Raw genomic sequence first — 25,526 nt, 5'->3', positions numbered from 1 at the left:
TGGGAAGGAAAGCAGGAGCTCCACAGCAGCCCTTGGCTTTGAGGCGAATTGCATGGGTTTTATCTTTTCCACAACGGTGCTGGTGACACAGTTGCTCCCCCTCCTGTCCAGAGCTGCACTGGTGCCTGGAGGTGACAGCGATGGGAAGCTCTGCCTGGACCCAAGATGACTGATATTTTCAGTATTTTGAAACTCCCACTGAAAGCACTTAAGTTAGCACTTCATATATTTACAGATCTGCTTCTTTTTTTTAATGTGGTATACGTATTTTTGGGGGTGGGATGAAGCTGAACCAGCTTAGGATGCCACCAGGTAATGGCCGTGCTGTGACAGCCCTCGGTCCCAGCCCTTCTTGGGACACACACCTCCTCTAACAGAACTGGAAGTGGGCTTTTAGGGTTTTTCAGGGAGTTATTTCCATTGCAGGACGAGGCGAGGACAGGCCAGCTGAGCATCCAGCAGCTGCAGGGTAAGATACACCCAAAACACCCCAGGCCTGTGGTTCGTCTTAACTAGTGTTGTCTTTTTGGAGGCGAGATGAGCATCTCTCCTGGGGCAAACCCCGGGATGACCCCTCAGCACTTTGCTGCCCTTCTGGGGCTGGATGGGACAGACAGCAGCACTGCTCAGGGCGCCCTGGAAGAGGGAGCAGCCCCTGGTCCATCCCACCGCCCACGGCTTTCACAGAACAAATTCCTAAGGGGAAGGTGACTGGCCCCATATCAAGGCTGAAGATCATGATGCCCATCGCCCTGTCCCTCATCCCTGACAACTGCCTGTTTTTTAAAAGACATCCCCTTCAGCAGGTGCTACACATTTTTCAGGACCTATACCCGCATAGATTAAATAGAATTACTATCTATATTGACGTATATATTAAATAATACATAGATTAAAACCCAGGACAAAAGCATGGAGTGGAAGGGCACCTCCAGGACTGGATCTCATCCCAAAACACAGGATACTCTGCTCCTGACATGCGTCTCCCAGCACATGGCAAATGATGGATTGAACAAGAGACAGGTTTTATCCATTTTATTTAACCAATGAAATTCCTACTGATAACAATGAAAGTAATTTCAGCAAGTATAAATGCGATACAGTTTTAAACAAACCCCATTGTTCCGTACCTATAAATAGATTTTTCAAAACCTCATAAAAAGTGCAGATTTATGAATTGCTGTTAAAATGTTAATACATGATTCCTTTGTTTAAAAATGCATTTTTGTCTCTTAACTCACAAAAAAAAAAGTTCCTTCTGCATCTGTTCAGGTAAATTCAAGTCGGGTAACTTAAAAGCTAACACACTAAAAAAAAAAAAAAAAAAATCCATCCCACTAGGTCAGCTTGTCCTCTGCAAAAAAAAAAATGAAAAACAACCAAGCCAAAACAAAACCCCCCCAAAAAACCCAACCAGCAATAAAAGAAAGAAATAAATGATAGAAGTTGCTGTGGAAACCCAGAGTGAGCTCCTAGCAGCTGCCTCACCTTGCGGGCAAAGCTCCTGACAAGCAGGGAGCCCGTGGCGTCTCTGCAGAGCGCAGGGCAGGACAGATGTGTCCCCGCTGCGGGATGCTGTAGGGACCATGGGGACGTACCGCACTTCTGCGCTTTGTGGTGCTGGGAGGGAGCTGCGGGACTAGAGCTTTGTCCTTAATCCTCCGTCCTGAAACGCCTGCGTGGCTGCAGCAGGAGGAAGCAAGAAGCTGCTGGGCTGGGGCTGGGGGCAATTTTTTTCCGCTTGCAGAGGGTGCGAGGCGGGGGATGCAATGGAACGGCACTGCCCTGCCTGCCACCCCAGCCTGCGGGCACGGGGGCTCCGACCCACAGCCCCCAATGAACAACCAACGCCGCTTCTTGCCCCTGATACGCCAGGCTCTGCAGACAAAAAAAATCAGAGGCTAATTTTTGCACTGGAGAGAGACTTGGAAGCTTTTTGGCTGCAGAAATACTGTGCCCACATTTGGCCCGTCCATCCCTCTCGTGCCGGCAAGGCTCACGTTCCCCCCCCTGCACCAGCGAGCAGACCGCGGGGGCAGTGAGAAACCGGCTTTTGGGCACGGGGAGCTGGAACACATGCCAGACCGCCCCAGCCTTCCCCGCCTTTGGGTCCACACGCGGCTCGGAGTGTGGTTTGTGCAGAGGGGCTCAGCTCCCCGCGGCCGGGAGGACCTGCAGCACAGCGCCCTGTCTCTGCAGTGGTTTTGGATCTACAGCAGGGTCTGGTTAGCAAGAGCAGTTTAAAGTGGCTATGTTTATCAAGTTTGCTACTTTATGAATTAAAACAAAAACAAAACAAAAAAACAACCCCCCAACAACTATAAATACAAAGACTCTCACACACCAGACACTTGCAGCCTGCGTGACTCAGAAATCGCATCAATATTCTGTTAAAAAGCTTATTCTACTTAAAACTATACATAGTACAAGAGACCAAAAAGTGGCAGTCGTGTCCGGGCACGCTGCCTGCCCAGGGCGGCCCACAGTCAGGTGCTTCCTAAAAAATCAAGGAGTTACAGTAACACGGCACAGGACTGCAAAGCCATCACAGCTTCTGCTTACACCGCATACCAAGTACCAAGGGGAACACAAAAAAGAACTGGTGTTAATACTGATGGATTAAAGAGTAACTATAAAGATCAAAACAGACGTTCACAGCATGCTACATATATTGCTCACAAACTTTTTTTTTTTTTTTTTTTTAAAAAGGCTAATAGAAAACAAGGAGTTGGCAGTCTGATTTTCAGCTATGTTGGATAGAAAGACAAAGCATATACATTCATCGTGTGGCTTTCCAGCAAAAGGAGAAAAGGGTAAAACCGAGAGATTTCAAGTTTACAAAATTCCTGGTTTTTTTAAGCTACAGTTTATATCCAGTTCCGGTCACAGTCGTGAAAAGATATCTGACTGTGTTGCCTCACAGAGCCCAAGGGCTGTAGCCTAGTTATTATTATTTTTCCCCTGAAAGTGGCCGCATCTCCCACTACCCCGGGCCGGCTGCGCCTGCAGCCACCCGGGCCAGAGGGAGGAGGTTTGGATCTGGTGGCACAACGTGAGCATGAAGTGGAGAATGAGAGACAGTTTTGGACCACGTGTGTGTGGCCCTGCTGCTGTCACTGCCCCCCAGACCCCTCAGCTGGAGACACGGTGCTTGGTGATTCACCCAGTTCGTCTGAAAACTCCCTTCAAAGGGCTGATGGGAGAAAGAAAATGGAATTCAACAGCGGGACTTTTTCTCGAGCAGAAGGGAACGGTTCCCTTCCGCTGCTCCCTCCGTGGAGCAAGGGAAGGGTCCCAGCTCTTGTCCCCTCTGGAGGAGGCATCTCCCACCACCTCTGCTACGCACAGACACACACAGGGACCCCTGGGACACATCCGTGAAGCTTCAACTGACCAACACGTCATCTCCCCCTGCGCTGGTTGTGTCCCCGAGAGTGCCCGTGGTCTGTACCTCCTGAAAGCACAGTGTGCTCCTCACAATTAGTGCATTCATCGGCATCTTAAACACCACCTCGAACTACTGCCAGGAACACGGGCGGTATTTTCCACCAGCCGTGATGATACTCCATACCCGCAGGAACACCCAACTCTGCTCCATCTCCAGCAGCCACTCCATTTGCATTTGGATTTAGCCCCTGGATAAGCAAAAAAACCCAAATCTCCTTGTTCCAGAGGTCGCAGCCTGCCCGGCTGTGAGGCACCCGAGGAGCACCCAACGGCCCTGTAAGCCCAAGAGGACCTCAGCCCCCCAGACTGTCCCTCAAAGAAACCCACACGACTGAACGGCTCAAGGACGGGGAGTTTTCCCAAAAAAAGCGTTTCCTTAATGGATCCACTGGATTATTACTGTAACTCCAGAGATGGAATCTGACATGCTACTGGCAAATGCTACCTAAATGTTGTAAGCAAGCACTGAGTGTCGTCCTTTCAATCCAGATTTAGAATTTTCCTGTCCAGAAATAACCCAATATGGCAATTAAGTGTTTCTGAACATGAGAAAGACCCTCTGAACTCAACAGCAAACAGGGATACAGGAGCCCAGCATTGCTTTAGGCAAGGGGACGTCCCTGTGAGGCTGCTTGGGGTTGTGAGCTGGGAAGATCGGAAGCACTTGATGCTGGGGGGTGGTGGCGGCAGCTTGGAAAATGACAATTTTTGCCCCCCTGGTGAGCAGCAGAAGGATTAAATGTCTGCAAGAGAGACATGACGTGTGTTGGGAGAGCAGCAGCATGACCACATGCCAGGAAATGTGCTCTAAGGGATAAATTCGCACTGACCAAGAGGCTCCAAAAGGTTCCTTGTACTACTGTGCTCCCTCCATCTCCCACACCTGGGAACTATGAAATGCTAAATTCATTTTCATTTTGAGATAAAACATTTTCATTTACAATTCCCAAATGTGGAAAAGCTGGTGGATGCACCTCTTCAGACAAATACAGGGCTAGAGGACATTAGGGAGAATAAATCTGGAGTTCAGAGTGTGAAAAACTGACATTTTTGTCCAGCTCTTGGAATGACCCCTCATGACAAACCAATTCTTACAGCTTTATATTCAGACCACCTCTGGGAAAGTCCATTTACAATGAATCTACTCCCCTCTCTCTCCATTTTGTGCAACGTCATCCCTTATTTATGGCAGAAGGAACCAAACTTCTAAGGAAAGTAACTGAAAGAACATCACTTGAAATCAAGAAGATTTGGAATATTTCCTCTGGCTAAAACTTTGAAGTCCGGGCACAAGCTATCCCCTTGCTATCGCCAATAAATCCTTTCTGCAAGCAGAGGTTAAATAATCCAGCTCTTGTAAAAGGGAGTCCAAACTCTGGAAAACGAGCCTGAAACGCATGCTTACGTTCATGGAAAACACACATGCATGAGAAACATCGAGAATCTGCTCTGCAAGAGCAGCAGCTCACGGTTTAACTGCTTTTGGAAGGATTCCTTTAAGCCTATATTAAGTCCCCAAAACAACCCATTTCATTAACAATTGCTGCGAATCACATGGATCTGATACACATTATTCCTTTAATCTCTATGGAAACTGATTTTATTCTATTGAATTTAGGTGACTTAAGTATCTTTAAAAATCTGACTCAAAAATGCAAGTGGGCTCCCTGTAGGATTCTGTTAAGTGCTGAGGTGCTTAAATTGCTATTGAAATTTAGGATACTGGCTGCTTTTTCCAAATACCATGAGAACATCTATCGGCATGACTACAAACAAAAATACTTTTGAAGAATCTGCTGCTTTGACCTTCTGCACTCAGTAAAAGAGAAGCAAAATGTTTTCCTTTTTGTTCTGTTCTGTTCTAAATTTATAGAGAGACCTACATTTGTAATTGTTTACAATCATTGATTTTCCTATCCTTAAAGATTTTTTTATATGTGGGAAGAGCTGATAGTGGCAATTCTTTCACTCTTAAAGCCGAAAGTACGTCCTTTGCATTATAATAAAGGCCTTAGGACAAAGAATATATGCTTCACTTCAGTCTTGATGAAAACAGATGCATCTACAGCTCACTGAGATTCTCACAGGACACCCCAACACCAGCTTTAGTAGCTGTCTGCACAAACGGTACCCTGGTTTGAAAGGGTTTCTGTCCCTGCGCGATGCCGCTCCTGGGACGTTCGGCTGCAGGCAGAGCGTTCTGGGAAAGGCAAACGCCTTCTCCCATCGGCACCTTTTCCCCTTCTCTTCATTACCAAAAGAATGGGGCAATTTCAGTGAGAATGTAATGGATCGCAACCCACGTTTTGAAGCCGCTCTGCAATGGCAAGAAGCTGTCCATGCTCAGAAGCTCTGTTCTCCACCGCCAGCGTTCCCTGTGCTGCTCAACCTGAACCTCCCGAGCTCGCCCTTCAGCAGCGGGAGATGGGACGCTTCGGTTTTGTGTTGGTCACAGCTGCGACTTTGTGGACTAAGGCTAATGCTGGTAGAGATGAATTCCAACAAAGGAACACAGGGAGAGTATCTACACTTCCAAGATTACGGTACTCTGAAGAATAATACTAACGAACGAAGTGTGAAGATTCACATTCATGAGTGCTTTAAAAATGCAAAAAATCCAAGAGCACTCACACATTAAAATTTGGCACAGTGTGAGCCTAAAGCGTGCATAAAGTGTGTGGTAGGGTTGTCTGACTTCAAACACCTATTCTGAACAAACACCTATTAAAAATCATAAATTTGAGTATAAAAACTAGTCTATAAACTGTTACACTGTAAATGCAATACTTTGAAAAAAAATGCCACATGGAAAATATTTCCAGAAGTTTCAAGTTTGCATTTAATATTAAAACCAAAGAGAAATAGCAAACTAGTCGTACAATGACACTTCCTACAGTGGAATGTCTTGCAGGCCATATGTGACTTGATATGGCACATAAAAAAAAAAGAGAAATCACTGGTTTACTACAAATTTTATGAAGCAATCTATTTATGGTTCCTATATTTCAAATCTGCTCATGTACTTTGCTCAGAAGGCATTTGAGCTGGCAAGTATATTTCATGAGGAAAGAAGTAAAGGCACTCATGTTTCTAAACATAAAATTCAACCTGCTCCAAGAGTCTTTGCATTTCTGAAGGGAAACTGAGCCATCCTATTAGTTACTTAAATCTAGTTTCGCCTCCTTTCCAGAGCTCAGCTGTGCTTCTTGAGAACTACTTGACTTTTCAAAGCAAAGGAATTTAAAGTAGTACTGTGCAGTTCCCATCACTTGAAGAAAAGCAAAAGTATTGCATGAAAACTTCTCTCAGCAGAACTGTTTTATGCACAAAAGCCATGAGCTATGGCCACTACAGTCACAAGAGGGAGGAAAAAGGATCATAACACCTTAGAAAGTTAACCTAAGTTCATATGTACGAGCATTTCAACACTTCTGGTAAATCTTTGCAGTTAGCTATACAAGATAAATAAGTCTGATGTTTTACCCAATGCTCTCTCTGGAAGAGAACCCGATGCTGTCTATTTGGTATCTTTCTAAATAGCCAATGTTACATTAAAAAAATCCTAATTACTGATTTCTTCCTCTAAAGGTTTTCACATGCAGAGCCTGCAGTCTGAAAGTGCAGCAAAGTGTACAATCATTTAGCTTTCTGATCTGGAACACATAGATAAAGTGAAAAAAACAACATGCGAAGTCACAGCAAGGTATCAAGAAAAGGGACAAAAAAGATAAAACTAACTTTAGTAGCGTACTGGTCCACATTTTTGTCAATGAAAAGTGTTAAAATATGACTGATAGTATTTTTTTAAACTATTCTGCAATCACCAATGGAAAAAAAAAATCCTGTGTTAACTTCTACAAGCCAATAGAACATTAAAAATAAACCTATCCAGTTAGTTTTGAACGTATGCAAGAAATAAAGGTCACCCTCCTCAAAGAAATATGAAAAGTCCAAACCAACGGACAAAAGCTGAATCAGTGACAACTTGCATCCTACCGGGTAAGTTTAAGCATCTCTTTAGGCACTTCACTGGTTCATTAAATGCAATACAAAATAAAGCTATAAATATCAACATTTTGTGCTCTTAAAAATTAGTCAAAAGCAACAGAAAACAGCACAAAAGTGTGACATTTTTGGCAGCTTCTTTCTTCCCTTCCCCGATACTACCGGTTGTCCAAGAATGCTTTGTTTTGGGGGTGCTTTGGCATCTCAGTATCAGGTTGTCTTAAGCCGGAAAAGCTAAAACAAAACTGCTAGGCCTTAGACAATAAAGAAATTTGGTTCTAAAATTTCTTTATGGCTATGTAAGAAGGACACTTTAGCAGTGGCATGACAGGGAAAAAAGCTTGCTTTCCTTTTAAATATTGCACTTTTCTTTTGTTCACTCACACTAATGCATAGAAACTTTCAAAACTTTGAATATTACGATTTCATGCTATGAAAAAGTTATGGGAAATAAATTTCTATACATCCAATATGAAAGAACAGATATGCTAGCCTTCCTTTACTTTCCTTAGTTAAAGTATTGAGAAAGAAGAGAGTGCAAAAAAACCCACAACCCTATTTTTTGGTCAGCCTGTGTATCAACTTTATAGCTGCCAACTAAACAAATTGCAGCATGTGATGAGCATGGATTCTGTAAGGACAACTGAGGGTGACGGTCAGTAAAACAAGATTATGCATGATTGAAACACAGTAAGCGTGGCTGAAATGGCAAATCGTGAGGCCTCTTCTCTCGGGAAGGGGCACGACAAAGCAGACGAATTTCGCACTTCAGTAGCATGCTGTAGGATTTATCGTGATTAATTTCACATTAAAGTGTGCTCAATGTTTGCATCCACATCTTGCATCACCTTCAATTGCTGTAGTAAGACAGTGACTGGCGAGCAGCCTCCAGGAGACACAGAAGAATCCAGTGGGCAATTCCATGCAACGCAGCCCGCGCGTCTCTGCCACGAGTCACAACACGGTGGGACGTTCTCAGGACAGGCAGAACCGAGCTTCTGCTGGACTCCACTAATCTGAAAAATGATTGCTTGGAAAAAGAAGTCTCTAAGCACTTCACTCCGGTGCTCAAAGAACAAAGCGCTAGGATTGGATATAATAAAAACAGTTTCAGGATCCTGACCACTGCGCAGAAATCCAGCCGGACACAATGCAAAGTAGTGCTCCTCAGTGTTACTTTTGTTATCATTAGTAATGTTAAGCATCAAGAAAATAAAACACGCCATTGCACATTACAGCCGCCAAGAAGCACGGCTAAACTTTGACACTAGAGAATTGAATAACCTGATGCTACATCACAAACAGCTTCTGGTGTGTATCTATTTCAAAAGGTCTTTACGTACTCAGTAAAAACTCCTTTACTGCCGTCCAGCGAATGCTTCAGGTTAAGTGACGAGTTATGGCACGAAGGGCGTACAGAAGTTCGGCTTGCATACGAGCTTCCATTAGAAGTAGATTGACATGAACCTGTTAAAAATTAAATCAGCCATTTAGTTCACCTCTGAATGCAACATCGTTTATTCATTTAGGCTGAAATTTCTAACCTTTAGTAAAGTCTTGCTACAAGAAACTATGTCCCGTACTCTGCCAGAGGACACCAGTTCCTCGACACAGCTATGCAGAACAGCGATATCAGACGGAACCCTAGAACTGAACAGAACCGGCCTCAACTGCTACTTGAAGCAATCTTCTACCTGAGAAGTCCCAATAAAACCATTTTTGTATCCTAATGGTATTAGTTCTTCATGAATTATATTTCGTTTTCTTTACTACCACCTGTGACCGCTATACAGGAGCCAGAACAAGGAAGAGTTTACATGCTCAACTCAACGTGAGTTGATTCTCAGCATTTCATTTCAGAAGTTTAACATCAAGGTCATATTGATCTGTCTTCACCATGAGGGTGGTGAGACACTGGGACAGGCTGCCCAGAGAGGCTGTGGATGTCCCACCCCTGGGAGTGTTCAAGGCCAGGCTGGATGGGGCTTTGAGCAACCTGGGCTAGGGAAAGGTGTCCCTGCCTTGCAGGGGGGCTGGAACTAGGTGATCTTTAAGGTCCCTTCCAACCCTAATTATTCTATGACTCTATGCCAGATAAGCTTGCAAGGACATGCACACTGAACCCCTGTCAGGAAGTGTTTACCATGGATATCTGAAGATACGTTCACATTTTTATTGATGAAAACCACCATGAATATTTTTTATATATATATATATTTTTTTTTAATATGAGTTAAGGCCTTTTTTGATCCCCAAATCCCAAGTATTAGCATAGTTGACCACTTCTGCATTCCAAAGTTTATCCACTTTTCCTTACAGTTGTCAGTTCAATTTTATGGAGAAGTCACTCAAAATAATAATGAAAAAATAATCAGTATTTCCAGTACACTAAAAAGTGTTTTTGTAAAATTGACATCTAACACTTACTGAATTTCCTCTCATTTGTTTTTCTCTGGTTAAAAAGAGAGTGTTTGACAGATACCACCGTTTTTAGGCGTCGCCATATTTTCACTTTTAAATAGTATGAGGGTCTCTGTGGAGCCAGTTTGGTTGTGAAATACATACCTTCTCCGAGTGCTTGAACTGACGCCAGTAACTATCGTACATGCGCTTGGTAGTTCTCTCTGGGTAGCAGGTCACTGTCTTTATGTAAACCTTCAGGCTGCGTTCAAGTAACTGATTCACTTCTCCATAATCATAGTCATCATACCTAAATAACACAGGCAATCACTCCGTTGGATATAAGTTTTTAAAACCATGGTCTTTTGCAGCATTATGTTCTTAAGTTTGGAAATTGGAGCATTTATTATACATTCTAGAAAACCTCCTGCCAACAGAAGATCTGAAAGACTTAGTACTAGGATGTTGTCTTCTCTGAACAAAGGATGCAGGCTGGCTTCAGAGAAGAGATTTCTGTAATAAGTTCCATCCTGACTCATAATCATTTTCTCGACTGGGAGCAAAAGTTATACTGATATGCCAGCAAACCGAACCTAACTTCCAGACTGAAGTACCTTTCCTGGATTCTAAAATCATGCTTTTCACATGGTTCATTTTTCATCCTGTTTACAGTTTAAAATGCACTCCTAAGCCAGGGAATTTTCGTCCGTACCTGATTCCATACATACAGTGGACATAGTTAAATAAAGCTCTTCTTAGAGTAGTTGTATCAACATCTTCGTGTGTTGCCATAGTGTTATATGTGAGGTTATATACCATCCGAAACTTCTCATCAAGGAGATGCCCAATATCAGAATAAAGCCTGTTTACAAGGGAAAAGCCATGATTTTCCCAAGTATAGTCCTGCAGGAAGAGAAGGAAATATACAAATGTGCAAATGAAGTCCTAGTCCGATCCTTTCTATATCTCAATAGTTTTTGTTCTCTGCTAATTATAAATTTATTCTCTTAAAAAAAATTGCATTTTGAATCCTTCATCCGTATCACCTGCTCCATTCCCTCAGGCTTCCTGACAATGAATATTGCATCACAACACCCCACCTCCAGCTGGATATCATTAGCCTACAGGAGGAAAAAAAAAAAAAAACCCAAAGCTTCTCTTAAAGTGTTGAGGCAATTTGCCACTGTCTGCTGTACCACTCCAACCAGTGTCATTTTACAGGGGATGAACCTGTAGGTTTAAAAACTTGTTCCTCTTGGAGGCTTTGACGCTTAGCTCTGAGCAGAGATGGAGTATTTACACTCATTGGGTAAAGTGCTGAACCGCCCTTGAACAAACTAATAAAATCCAGACTGCTTTGGTCTTAGACAAGCAGCTGGACCGCAGGGATAAAAGCTTCCCTGCTCACACCGAGCATGGGAGGCACGGCAGCAGCAGCGGAGAACAACGCGCAACTGCTCTCCACACTGTGGTTACACAGAACGTGCTAAGCTTGTCCACATCCTTGGCAAGTGTTCAGCCATTCAATCGCTGATGCCACCTGTACAATCCAGGGCATCATCTCCACATCCTTCCCGTGTCTGGCTGTTTTCAAAAGGTACCGCTGGGCAAAGGGTCCTCACCCAGGGGCTTCAGAGCACGTGTGCTGGCCTGGTCCCCCGGGGAGGACAGTGTCTGTAGGACACTGTAGGACACAATCAACAGAATGGTTGGGGTTGGAAGGGACCTCTGGAGACCATCAAGTCCAACCCACCTGCTAAAGCAGGTTCACCAGAGCAGATCGCACAGGAATGTGTCCAGGTGGGTTTGAATGTCTCCAGAGAAGGAGACTCCACAACCTCTCTGGGCAGCCTGTTCCAGGGCTCTGGCACCCTCACAGTAAAGAAGTTTCTCCTCATATTCAGATGGAACCTCCTGTGCTTCAGTCTGTGCCCGTTGCCCCTCATCCTGTCATTGGGCACCACTGAAAGGAGTCTGGTCCATCCTTTTGACACCCACCCTTCAGTTATTTATCAGCATAAATAAGATCCCCTCTCAGCCTTCTCTTCTCCAGGCTGAAATGCACCACAACATCACACTTGGCCTCCAGCTGCCAGTCCAAGAGCCCATAAAGCTCCTGAGAAACATGCCGTAGCTCCCAGCCCTGTAAACGTGTTCAGGACACCTGTGGCATCACAAGAGACTCTGAAAACCAGAAGCCTTGGGAGGGGAAAGCCCTGTTTACTAACAGCAGTTAATCCATTCTAACAATGAAAAAGGGAAAAAAAAATGAAAGACATTCTGCTGTGTATGGAATACCTTTTTTTTACTAAACTTAAACCCACAGAGATAAATACAGTCTTGTCTTATCAGAATAAGGATTGGATTTATTGCAAGGTTTTGGGATGCTACTGCAATTTAAATAGGATTAATAGCAGGGCATTTGGGAGGCTGTGGGTATATACGTCTAACTGCTTTAGGGTAGGACATAGTAATCAAGTTAAATTATCATGGTGACTCCTTCGAATGGAGGCCACAAACTGTCCTGTTTATTTAAGAGCAGAGACATTTTAATTCCAATTACATCTTCTGCGGAGCTTTTTTATTCCCATGGGAGCCTGCTGCTCCTAAAATAGTTAAGTAGAATGTTTGATTTACAGGCACTGACTCCACCTTATTCTTTTTGGCAATATCTACCTACTTTAGGCTCATATAAAGACCGCAGAGTAAATGATCCAGATCAGCAGAGACTGCCATACAGCTAAATCCATTACCTGAGAGTGACCATGCATTCTTTATTTTACAGCCTTAGATACATCTTCTGATCATGAAGTTTTCCTGCACCCACTGGTTTTTTAATTGAAGTTCTCTGATTTGGTTTAAGATTGCTTACAATTTATTACTAGACCGCTGATTAATCTACTCTATTAAGCTGGAACAGAACCACCTAGAATGTCCCTCCTGTTATCTGTATTATGAAGAAGTTCATTAGTCTGGTCATGAAAAAAGATGTCAATACTTAAGGCAACGTACAGGTAAAATGTACATGCTGTTCAACAGCACTAAAATAATATATTCAAATACAACAAAAAACTTCAGTAATCACATTTAAGAACTCGCTTTCTTTTCTGACATTCAAAATCCAGTGATTTGGTGCATATATGTGAACGATACTCACCAAATCACTCTCACGGACATATATACATCTATGTATTGATAACCACTGGGCCAAGAATACTTGATAAAATGACAGAAATAGAGTTCTTCCAGTGGATTTTTTTCAACAACATCTGGAGGGACAGAAAAGAAATTCTTTCTCTTCTGCCTTTCACTTTTATTCCAGATTTAGTGATATATTTTACAGTTTTCAAACAATAATTCTGGTGATAACTGGGATATGACTGAAAGCTAAGTATTCCCTTGTCTGAGATTTACAAATAGTAAAAGACTCATCTCAGGTAGATTTGTGGAAGCTTGTGAGTTATTTAATGGACCAGGACAAGAAAGGAGCATGGAACAAGCATGCCCAACTACAACTGCTTTATGGTATTTGCCCTGTAATGAGATACACAAACATTCTTGGAGTGTAGGTACTTTAAAGAGATGGTACCTGAGCTCTGAATGTTGGCAGATGGTCTTCTCCTCGCCTTGCAAAGTCTTTGTACCCAAACCCAGGATCTTCAATATAGCGGGAGACATCTGTAGAAACTATTTCGTCGTCAAATGCTGTGAATAAAACAGCAAAGTACTTTGCTTTAGGCAAGCATGTGAGTCAGCGCTGACTTCCAACTACCACTCTACTACAGGACTAGAGAACAATTTTAGAAGTTGTGCAAAGGAAGAGTGCAGTACAAAGGAACGAAACATTTCAACCCCAATCTGCTTGTATGGGATCCATCCTTTTCATTGAGCCACCTAAATGTCAGCCCACACCAGACATCGAACGTACTCCTACAAAATGGGAAGAGATGGGCTAAACTTCTGTCTGGAGATGTGCTTTTCTTTCTGCTGACTTCTGAGGGAGGCCAGGTGTCTCAGATCAGGAAGATGAATCCTGTTAGTAAAGTCATTGTATTAGGGTAAGAAACACAAAAATGCACCCTCGGTAACGGGATTGCTATGCTGAGAAGGCATGGTGCCCAGAATTACACCAGCTCTGTTCTGTAACCCGGATTATGAGCAACCAGAAAGCAACGCAACACTCCACTTGTAAATATCAGTGGAAGATTATATGAGAGCAAAGAGCTGTACAGTACATCAGGCTGAAATGCTGCCAGAAGCTCCAGTAACTAAGCATCTTCAAAGAGCTCCAAAACGTGTCACTAAGCAAGCGCAGGTTCCCTATCAGGAATCAATCTTTCCCTCCCGAATAAACAGGTGGCTTGATGGTGTAACTACCCCTGCAGAAGTTGACTACTCCACAGCTGACTGCATTTGACCCTGATGTTAAAATCCTGGCTCGCTTCCACATGCATTGACAGAACAGTTGCCATATGTCCACTGTTAACACCTCGAAAAGTCAGTTAATCTAAGAATTGCAGAAGTGCTTTATCTCCTCTTTGCCTCATTAAACAATCAAAACATAACTGCGTAGGAAGAAGCTCGCGCAGCATCTGCTGCAGCAAATCCTCGGCAATGAATAAAAAACCTGCACACATACACCCCTCTCCCCTGACGAGGACCGAATTTCATGAAAGGGTAAAGGCTCAACACATACAGACTCTGCGACTCAAATCAGCAAAAGGCAAAGAGGGAGGAAAGTCTACAAAACTATCAGCAACCCCATCAAAAAACCCCCTTCTGTCCTAAACAGCAGCTCTTCCCTGTACACCTGAAGTTGCAGAGGCTCACGGAAGTCCCGATTTGGCAATGAAGCTGCAATGGGTTTATCCACGCTGCTGATACTGTCTGACCAAAGAAAAATAAATGAAGAATGGACAATGCCCATTTCTTAAAACCCAGTCATGACGTTGTTGGATGTATTGTCTTTCAGAGATTTTGCATGTTCCTAGAGAGCCACAGAACAATCTCTCTGCTGATCCACCATACATTCTTCCTCCCTTTTGGGCTCAGTGCACAAAAGCTTAGATACCTTCAAACCTGTTCAGTTTGAAGCTACCGAGATCTAAATTGACAAAGAACAGTGTCAGGAAAACGTGAAGCTTTTTATGGGTAACTTCTTAAAAACACACAAGCCATCATCTTCCAGTAGCCTCTACTATGAGGAAATGGTTGGGGATTCTGACTGTCTTAATAGTATTCTTTCTTAAAACACTTGCTTTGGAAAAAAACCTATTTTCCTGTCTATAGGAAACAGATTTCATTGGTTTGTATGGTGAAGGCCTCCAGAGCATATGAAGAAAACTGGAAAGGAAGCTTTCAGCTCAGAATTTTGAATGTTATGTAAGAATTAAAAAAAATGCTAAGAATATCACAACGCAGGCAGTGGAACAGCACAGCAGTATGATCACGCAGAAGGGAGAGTTAGAAATGTCCTTTCCAGTTGGGTAGTAAATGGTAAAGAAGTTGAGTTTCATCCCAAAATATTTCCTGAACTAAATGTCATATCTGAAGGCTCCTAAGAGTGTCATTGAAGTTCTAAGCACTGTAGAACCTAAACCTGTGAAATATTAGTATTTACATGAATGAATTAATTTGAGGGTATAGAGCATACAAAGAAAGAGAGATTTACAACTGATCTTTTAAAGATGCCTACAGGCGCTTTTTTTTTTAAATACATAAAAGTTAAAATTCAAGTAGCAAAAAGCATGGTGGTATTTGCCAATCAAGAAATCTTAAGCAGATGAGGCAAGTGGTAGGACCACCCTCACTACACTCCTAGTAGATCAAGAGCCAGAATAAAGAAATAGACAGAAAAGGTTGTAGTCACTGAACTGGCCTCATGTGTTTAGTTCTTAAAAAGCACAAACAAAACAGAACTGGAAAAGCACAAATACCTCCATTAATTACTAGCAGACTCTCTTTCTTCTCCTTTTCAAAGCGAGTTGCCATTTCTTCCTGAGAGGCTTCTTCGTCCTCTTTATCTTCTTGTAGCCTCTTCATCCTTTCCATTAAGGCCTCCAGCTCACTTAAAGACTCTGCAATCTGCAAAAACACCATGACATTCTGCAAAATTAGAAGATAGACAACGTGTGTCATGTTCAGATTTCATGCTTGACAACAAACGTTTAAAACAGACAGGAGCTGCAAACACGAAAGCTCAAGCCAGAATGCATTTTGCCACGTGCGGCGCAGACAACCAGGGTTCAGACAGCCAGAAGAAAGAGCTGGGACGTGTCACTGTCACCTATCGGAGCGATCTGCTGCAGCGGGATTAACAGCGGGAGAGGTGGTGTTTGAATGTGGAAACCAGAGCCGCTTGTAATATATATGCCACCATGCAGATGGCTCAGGAAAAGCCATCTGTGTGCCCTTCGTGTATCAGAAAACAATTTTCCATTTTAAGGTAACTTTTTTCAGTCTATTAGTAATGCAAAATATGCTTCTGAAGAGATGCAGTGCAAGACTGCAATACAGGAGCACAACCTGAGACAGCAAATCGGTGTTTTTCTTTTCATTACACGTGATCAAAAGAACCATTATGTTGACCCTTTTTCTTGCTTTTGTGAGGAAAATGGGCCTCTTTACTAAATATACACCAAACTTTAGGGTTCTGCGATCTGTACTTGTCATTCATATTTTTCATAAGATAAACAGTTTGGTTTTTCTTTTCCACCTTTTCCTTTTGATTCTGTTCTGCCCATCACTATAACTATTTTCCAGTACACTACTCGCTGCTTAACAAGCGGCAGAGTCAGCAGCACCCCTTTGCCCACTACAAAAGGAGAGTAAGACACTCCAGTGACCTGAGCCACCATGTCTTACAGCCCAGAAATTTAAGATACAGCAACTGCACTGATCACATGTTCACACTGTACTGCTAATTTTTAAAAATATATCTAGTGACTCTGTGCAGTAATCCTGATCTTCCATTGAAGGTGATGAGGCTAATTCATCAATTGGCGTTAATTCAAGGACATCTTCAAAGCATTATAGAGCGACTTTCAGAAAAGAAAGCTTCCAAATTTATTAGCTAGTAATCAAAGTTCTCTGTTGGTTGATTCAAGACTGGAATAACAGTATGAAGAATTAAGTAATTTTATTTCAGATTTCCTCCCATCTACATGGAAGTGTTTCAGAATTGACCCGTTTTGTGATTGTAGGTCTTGAAGTCAAAATTATTATTATGACTTCTGTTTCTTTTTTCCTATTTATTTTTTCATTCCACACGTCAGGAACGTGGATGACACAAGGCTCCAGTCAGCGGCACGCTCTCTGAAGAAACTAGAACTTTAAACTTTCAGCTCAAAGCAAAGTTTTATAGTCTTGTCCAACGGGTTGTGAGATTAACTATCAAAATCACGTCGCTCTGACTACCATCTGCTGTTACTGTGCGGCTTTCAACAGACTGCACTGCAAACTGCTAGAGCTACCAGTTACCAGACTCAAGCATTCGAGTACAGTAGACAAAAACTGACAAAACTACCCTGAAATGTAAGCAGTAGAGAAGGGAAGAAAATTTTCTAATGCAAAACACGGGCAAGTAAAATAATCTTCTTGTGACACTAACCCCGAAGTTGCTACTTGTCAGGGACGCGTTTTCTATGTTGTTGTCGTTGGCAAGGTCACAGACGCAGAAGTTGTTGACCGCGATGAGTCTGACTCCATTAGACGTATCTGGATCTCTCTCGGGATTAATGCCGCTACCAAATACAAAACTTGCCAAGGCGTGATAATGTGCCAACAGGACAACAGCATGCACCAGCTCAGGAAGAGACCAATTATTTTCCCCAGTCTTGACAAGTTTCTAAAATGAGAATAAAAGAAGTGTTAATATAAAATTTCTTTTGGCCTCCAGCTTGTCTATAAAACGCTATAGATTTTAAAAGGCATCGATCGCTTTCTTCCAATACCACCATATTCCTCTTGCGCACAAACTCTCAATAGATTAAAAAAAGAGATGTCTAATATATTACCTTTATTATTTGGGGGTTATTTTAGCCAATGCTATTCCTAGCAAGTAAATCTTATTGGCTTTGTCACACAGAAGAATTTATTGGCTTATTCGAAGCTCTAGTACTTCCCTGAATTTTTTAACTCAAGGTAATGAAGCCGAACCAGATGCTTGCACAGTTCTCCGCGGTTCTTCTACTGCTATTACAGGCAGGACTTCTCGGGTACCTGAATGTGCTCTTTTGTGATCAGCCAGGGCCGGTGTGCAAGGAGTTTGTTTATTTCGTTCAGATTTTTCAGTCTTTGGGGAATGTATTCTAAACCGTTCAACCACTCTGCAATCCCGCCAGTCTTCAAAAACTCATCAACATGCATGTTTATTAGGTAGGAACACTGATGTCTGGCCGCAGCCTGGAGTAATTAAACACAGAGGGAAAAGGGCAGCACATTAGCATATAATCTGATTTTGCTGGAGGTGGAAGACAGGTTACCGATGCAACACAAAACTACAATTTCATTCCAAAGGGCCATGCTTTATACTGCAATGCATTTCCATACAGTCTGGAGGATTCTCCAATGGAAATATGTTTGATCACTTTGCTCTGCATCACAGAACCTGATTCAGGTTGGAAGAGATCTCGAGAGGAGATGTGGTCCAGCCTCCTGCTCACAGCGGGGCTGACTGAGGTTGCTCAGAGCCCAGACAAGATCTCCATCCTTGAAGGCCACACAACCTCTCTTGGCCCCTCTTGCAATGTTCCAACATCCTCAGGCTAAAAATTGTTAACCTAGTGTCCGCTTGGAATTTGTTGTGACTACAGTCCGCTGAATGTCATCGTACTGCTGCATGCTGATGGTTAAATATCCAGAAATAAGGTGACAGAGTTTTAACTGCTCTCTGTAAAACCTCACTCTCATGGGCGTGTGAGAAATGTGTCATTGTGGCAAACAGGGGAATAGGTACATTGCTAAACCTCCCTCCTCATTGAAAACCTTCTGACTAGGCATGCTATATTCTGATGAAAATAAACCACAAAAATTCATTCCTTGCCAAAATATCTCACTAGTCTCTCCTTTCTGAAGTTGCAGGAGACAATACATAGCCTGTTGTTACATACCATTATAGCAATGTAGTGCCTATAGGGCAAAGGAAGGGGCCCGTCCATGCGCAACATATAGAACTGGCTGCGGAGGAAAGACTCCAGGTACTGCGTATGGATACTCATGACCTGTGTGATGTTGTCCAGGCGACCAGATGTGGAGTATTCTTCCACAAGAAGATTAGTACGTTCATCCAAACCATTTGCTTGCATAACCTTAAAAATAAGACAGACAAACTGAATAGAGAAAGAATTTCTCCAGCTTCAGCCCTGGAGAGAAACATATTGCAGTGTGAGAGGTTTGCTTGTGTACAAACTTAAAGGCAATGCTGGAGATCTGGACGTATATTTTTAAGTATATACAAGCTTGCATGTACCCAAATACACACATATAGATGCATCTTGTACACTGAGAACTGAAGAGTACTTTACACTGTATCTCTGTCATTTTAGTATGTTCCTACAAAAACCAAAACCATTTTTCTGCAGATCTTTCCAAAACAGCCAAACTCACAGATGCTTGAAGTCAAATCTGTACAGAGAGCTGGAAGCAAACAAGAGCTAAATGCAAAGCAAAGTCTTTCTGGAAGCCAGGCTGTATAGACACACACCACCCAAGCATTCCGCCCTAAAACCAATTTCAAAATTAATGGAGAGGAACTGGGTTATGTAACCAAATTACAGAAACAGCCTGGCAACCTACCCCTGCCGTGCTTGTCTAATTGAAGAGCAGATCATATGCTAATTTGTCCATAACATTCAAGTATTATTTAGAATAGGAATTTAATGCTTTCTTTAAACAAAAGCTGTTCTTTAATTATTCCAACCAATCCAAACCTTGGGCAAAAGATGAAATGAAACAGCAAAAGAGTTAAATAGCTCTTGCACTGCAAGCCCTGACACAGTGTTAGTGCTATTACTCAGTGTTTATCACCAAGAACAGCCATTCCCAACATGTTCACCACTGAAGTTATAAGCACAAGACTAGAATACCCAGTATTTATTCTAAAAATGCACAGTATTAAACCAGACATCTTACTTTTACAAACACCATGAAATGAGAAAACACTTTATCTGGTTTACTGCACATGAAGATAGAAAATACCTAAAGCCAAGAAGACACAATGCTTTTGCTGAAATATTCATTTAAAAAACGTTTTCCTTCTTTATGATGGGCTGCTGAATGGACCGTGTCTCAAATATTTTTCCATCCAATCTTAGATAGAAGCTACACACAAAGAAACATGAACAACATAGATACTACATTTTCACTTCTCATCACTGTACCTCCCTGTTTTAATTTGTGAGCCCAGAAAGAAAGGGAAGAAGCAGCTACGCAGTTGGGCAGCTCCACCATTTTTACCAGTGTAGTTCTCCACTGTGACAGCTTTTCTGTGTTTCGTACCCAAGACGATGCCTCCTCAGTCTTCCTTAAGAATGTTTTTACCATCAGAAGTTTATTCAGACACTAGAGATCACTTTATCTCACTTATTATGGTATATCCCTCGCTCCACTCCAAGAAGTCCCCCTTATTCTTCAGCAAGTGTATCTCCCATATATTGGAGATCTTTGCCTCATTTAGTAGGTTCTTGGGGAAATCATATTCTTCATGTCTCTGTTAAGGTTTCTAATCTTCTCCAGCTTGTCAGGAGTTTTCCTTGTAACAGGACAAGTTATGGAGAAAAAGTTCTGCTGACAAAATTGAAATATAATCCTGTAGGATTGCACTGTTGCTATGTAAGGCATAGCAATATGTGGCATTACTGCTACTGAGATTTATCTCCACCCATATTACTATCCTCTTCATATTGTATATGTAATTCCTCATGATTTATTACCACCCATGGATTCACAAACATGGGTTTTTTTTCCTGCGTGTAAAGCCTTACGGCGCTTTAACAGGAACCTTTACAATTAAGCTGTTATTGCTCTGTCCATATTCATTCTATTACGATAATAAAGCAAGCTTTGACATGAGCAGTGTTATTATCAAGATTTGTGAGACATTAAATGTGTTACTAATCTCTAACTACATCCTTCCTACCCACTGTATTATTTCATGCCCAGGAACAGGGAAAAAGGTAGCCATTTGCTTAACAAACAATATTTAACATTCTCTCCCCTCTTCGCAAGTCTAAAAGACTTTCTGACCTCTCTTCCTTTTTGCTTCGCTGTGTTTTCTTGTTGCCAGCCTTTACACTTTCTCTGTTTTTAGATTCGAACCTTGCCAGGGCATAAATGGAGAGAGATCCAGAGAACAGAAGCTATCTCATCTTTCAAAATGTGTTCTTGGCCCTTCTAGTATGTGAATTATCTGCCAGTAGCAACTAAAAACAAAAAACAGGTCCTGGTTTTATAGTCGACCATCCCAAATAATTAATTGATCAACAAATAACACTCTGTGAAGATGGAGATCACAGGAGAACATCCCCACAGCAAAGTTTCTACTTATCGCAGCAAGCTACAAATCAAGGCTTAAGTTGAACATTAAATCATGGGCAGAAATCTCGAGTTTGAAGTCAAACTGTACCCTTTCAAACATAAATTCTCTCAAGAGCCACAGTTACATTCTAAGGAGTTAGTCATATTTTCGGGTTCTCTCGAACTGAAGGTCAAACTTTGCCCTGACAGCTACACAATCATACTGCTGCACCGATGGACAGGCCTCCCCTTAGGCCTGGCATTAGGAATAGTAAGTGATCATCCCCGAGCACTCGGGCTGTCTGCGGGAGTGCTGGCGGCCCAAAAGGGGCCAAATGGCACCACTGGGGTGAATGGACAGGGGGTTATTACCCACCGGAGCCTGCCCTGGAGATCTCATCGCTTTTGCTCACAAAGGGGCTCATCCGGGTACCACTGGGCAAGCAGGACCGTAAAACCATCCTTCAGTATTCCAATTTTAAAAGCTACCGCCCATCCAGCCCAGCTAACTGCAAACTTACTTCGTTCTCTGGTATAAAGGCACTTGGTCCTCTTGTCAACGGCGGGGAGACTTGTACTCTTTTTTCCTGCAAAACAGCCACATAATTCCATCAGTGTCAGGAATAACAATATTAACTTGCTTTATCTTGAAAGATGAGATCTTCAAGGCCTGAACTCAGCTCTCCTCCCAAGGCCACCTGCGTGTTTTACAGCCCCACTGAGCAGGTGAAGACATCACACCGTGGATGGTTAGATCAGTTTTGCATCCCTCGTTTTTTGTGCAAATGAATGGCACCGATTTTGGCAAGGGACAAGACAGAAAAACCCCCAACATCTAATTCTGATTGTTTTATTGACCAGGTCGAAGATACACAGACGACAGTAATAAAGAATTTGCTACAATGCTAAGATTAGCAATGCACTGGCAGTTTGGAGAGTGGAGGGGAAAAAAATTTCTTACTATATGCACAAAGGCCACATTCAGGAAATCATAACCAAGAAGCTGTTTTCTTCAATATCAGCATCTAATGAGATTCTCAGTGTTGAGAAGAGTGTAAAGCGCTTTGTGTGCCAAATACTTGCATGAAAAGGACAGCCACCCACTCCACGCAAACCAGCAAGACCCAGTTAAAGACTTGTTCTAGAAACCTGATAAAACAGCCACCCTGCTCAGCTGCTGAGCCTGGAGGAGAACCCGCATGCGGCACAAGCCTTGCTGTGCAAACCCCAGCCAGACGTCATGAAACGCTCTTTGAGGATGATATATTTAGTACAGAACAGGCTGATAGCCTAACAAGAGCCAGAGGGTTTTCTTGATTTATTTGAGTTAAGAAACTGAACTAAGATAACCTGCGGAGGCTTTCACAGCGTGGCTGCTGCTGAAGGGGACCTGGGGAGGCTCCTCCGCTGGTTCACCAGGGGCAGGACCAGCACTCCCGGCCAACACTGGTCCAGCCTCCTCTTGAAGACCCTCCTGGAGGTCCCTCCGTCTCCGCAGGTCATTTATTTCAGTGACTAACTCCTCAGACTGATAGAAAGTTTTCCTAATGTCTAACCTGAATTTCCCTTGCCATAATTCAAAGCCAATGCTTCTTGTATATCCTTCTTTTCCTCTTCATGGTTATGAAGCATCTTCTTTTCCTATTCATGGCTATTCCAGACAGACCCATCTGTCTGGAAACCATGGCTGCACACTTCCTCCAGTCCCTAACTGCACCGCAGCGCTGGTGAGTCTTAAAAAGTTACCCATCAACAGCAGTATGGGATTCGCATACTAAATATTTTGTGCCCCTAACATAGAAGTCTGATGTTTTCCATAACAAATGACCCTTAAATACCTCTACCAGGGGGCTGAAGCGTAACACGAACAGCAGCACTGGTCCCAGGAGGAGCATGCCACTGATTTCCACACAGGAAAATGAAGCCTCTGGAGCTGCGTAACTATTGTCCTGCTCCTCAAAAACATCCTGTCCTTTCTAAATTAGATTACGAAAAAACATGCAGAAATCAGCAGTGATTATTCAGGAAAGATGTTCCAAAGCAAACTCTCGCAGGACAATTATATTTGTGACTTTGGAATAATGAGCTGCTAAAAGACGCAGAAATAAGCTGGATCTACTGTGCGGGGCCCAGCAGCCAGGAGACAACTTACTGTAACCACTGCCTGCTGCCACAGCCCCAAAATCCCCTAAAATACTTCTTATGAATTATGTGTATTCATTCTAAAGTAAGAAGAAAGGGTACAGAGAGAGCGGGTATCTGCATATGCAGCCCCTTCCTCACACAGCTACACAAGGCACAGGAAAATGTTTTCTAATATAGCTTTCAATACACAATTTTGCGAGCTGCCAGTCACTTCTGCCAAAATTTAAAAAAAGAAAAGCTTTCCAAAATTACTCTTAAGGTTGCGTTCTATTTGTTTTATGAAGGTTATCTGGATATTAGAGTTTAACCCTCCACTTCATAATGAATAATCCAGAGGAAACAGCTTGTGCGAGCGAGACAACTTGGATGGCTGCGAACGGTCAGCTCTGGTTGGAGCTCGGTTCTGCACCAGAGCTGAACCACTGCTCACCGTGCTGCTGACCTGTGTCCTGCTTCTTCAGGCTCCACAAAGCTGGTCCTCAAGGCCAGAGCAGGGGAAAAAAAAAAAGTACATACGCTGCTTCTAGCAGATGTGGGCTCAGTTCCCCTGCTTCCCCGTTCAGTGTGACTCCTGTTACTCCTCTGACCCTGCAGATAAGCTACTGCTGAGGAGTGGAGGAAACAGCACTTGGCTGGACAAAACGCAGGCAAGTATCTGCAACCGATTCCTGCGAAGGATGACAGAAAGCCAAGGAGATAGTCAGACTTGAAAAATGTGGTGCGTTAAATATACTACAAAAAGGACAAAACCGAGCTCCTTTTAGGTAGTGGCAGTTCTATGAAACACAAGCCTGGAAAAAAAAACAACCAACCAACCAACCAAACAGGAACAAAAAAACAAACCCCCAAACATGATAATTCAAGGTGGTGAGTCTAATCATGACATGCTTTCAGGAAGGTGTTTTTTTTCTATATTAGAAGTGTATACTCTTCCCTTCCATCAACACACAACATTATTTTTCCTTCATGCCAAAGCTTTTATTTTATTTAAACTGGTTCAAACAAGCTTGTCAGAAGAAAAGGAGCAAATATCATCCAGCTGCACAAGTTCTCAGGATGCTATTAATAAAAACATGGGAAGTTTACAAGCATTAAGAAAGATAATGTTGTCTTTGTTGAGCTGTACAGAACCACTATTCCTGGGCATGCTTTATCTGGAGCAGTGATTTAAGGTCTGCCCAAGAACCCAAACATGAAAAATTCTGCATGGGAATTAGACAGTAACACTGCACATACATGGTCCTTTATGGTGAAAGTTCTTGCAAAGCTTCTTGTTTCCCAAGAAAGCGGGTTTGATTTCCTGTCCCACTAGTCTTTGCTGGTTACACTGGCTATCGCCAAGTCAGACGAGGTCCCAAATATCTCATTTGAAATCAGATTATTTTGCTAAGCGGCTGAAGCAAGAAACAGGATGCCCAGCAACTAAAATGCTGTATGCACATATACCAGATATATTCTGCATCACATTCCTCCAGAAACACATCGTCTGAGTATGAATAATTTATCTTAAAAGGTGTGCAACCAATTCCGTTTACATCAAGACTAGTGCCTTTTGGGGGGGCGCTTCTTTGGAAGGAAAAAGATGATGAAGAAATTCAAAGATAAGCAGAGAAAACCGAGCCTGAGCAGGTTATGGGGAGAGGGGCCACTGCACGGCAGAGCCCAGATGCAGGTTTTGCAGCAGCACGTTGTGGTGTCAGCAGAACGAGACCTGTGCAGACCACAGAGAGCTGCTGCCGGAATTCAGGAAAAATCAGGTCTAAGCAAGTTTTTTCTGTGACTTGCTTTCCCTCCTTAAGCTGCACTTGGATGGTGTTGTGAGCTAAGTATCAGGAATTTTAATAGTGATGAAGTGGAACCATTTCCCATTTGCACACCTATAATTTGCAAGAAATGCCTTCATCCTTGGGCGAGTTCTGCCCAAACCCCCCCAAGAGCTAAATGCTGCGACTTGCCATCTCACGGGTTTATTTTCAGTTGTGGCAGCGACCACGCACCTTCCCTGCAAAGCCGAG

The 25,526-nt window shown here is 42.8% G+C and overlaps 1 protein-coding gene across 4 annotated transcripts in view; it reads right to left on the bottom strand.

The window, feature by feature from the left end:
• Positions 1 to 1,038: 1,038 nt before the first annotated feature.
• Positions 1,039 to 25,526, bottom strand: part of SESN3 (sestrin 3) — a 44,901-nt gene continuing 20,413 nt past the window's right edge. The window contains exons 2-11 of one of the 4 annotated variants that reach the window (XM_065634401.1): positions 21,888 to 21,953; positions 18,963 to 19,160; positions 18,073 to 18,255; positions 17,462 to 17,698; positions 15,789 to 15,936; positions 13,442 to 13,557; positions 10,565 to 10,755; positions 10,018 to 10,162; positions 8,796 to 8,919; positions 1,039 to 8,468 (exon numbers count right to left, since the gene is read on the bottom strand). In XM_065634401.1, the coding sequence (XP_065490473.1) occupies positions 8,833 to 8,919; positions 10,018 to 10,162; positions 10,565 to 10,755; positions 13,442 to 13,557; positions 15,789 to 15,936; positions 17,462 to 17,698; positions 18,073 to 18,255; positions 18,963 to 19,160; positions 21,888 to 21,953 (1,371 nt within the window). In that variant the 3' untranslated portion in view covers positions 1,039 to 8,468; positions 8,796 to 8,832. Of the gene's footprint in view, positions 8,920 to 10,017; positions 10,163 to 10,564; positions 10,756 to 13,441; positions 13,558 to 15,788; positions 15,937 to 17,461; positions 17,699 to 18,072; positions 18,256 to 18,962; positions 19,161 to 21,887; positions 21,954 to 25,526 lie in introns of all 4 variants that reach the window. The other 3 variants (XM_065634410.1, XM_065634417.1, XM_065634392.1) reach the window with 3 other exon arrangements.

The sequence above is a fragment of the Caloenas nicobarica genome, chromosome 1 (assembly GCF_036013445.1).
Source record: "Caloenas nicobarica isolate bCalNic1 chromosome 1, bCalNic1.hap1, whole genome shotgun sequence".
Taxonomy (NCBI): Eukaryota; Metazoa; Chordata; class Aves; order Columbiformes; family Columbidae; genus Caloenas; species Caloenas nicobarica.
The sequence above is the reverse complement of the archived record's forward strand: the minus strand, read 5'-3'. Positions and strand labels throughout refer to the sequence as shown.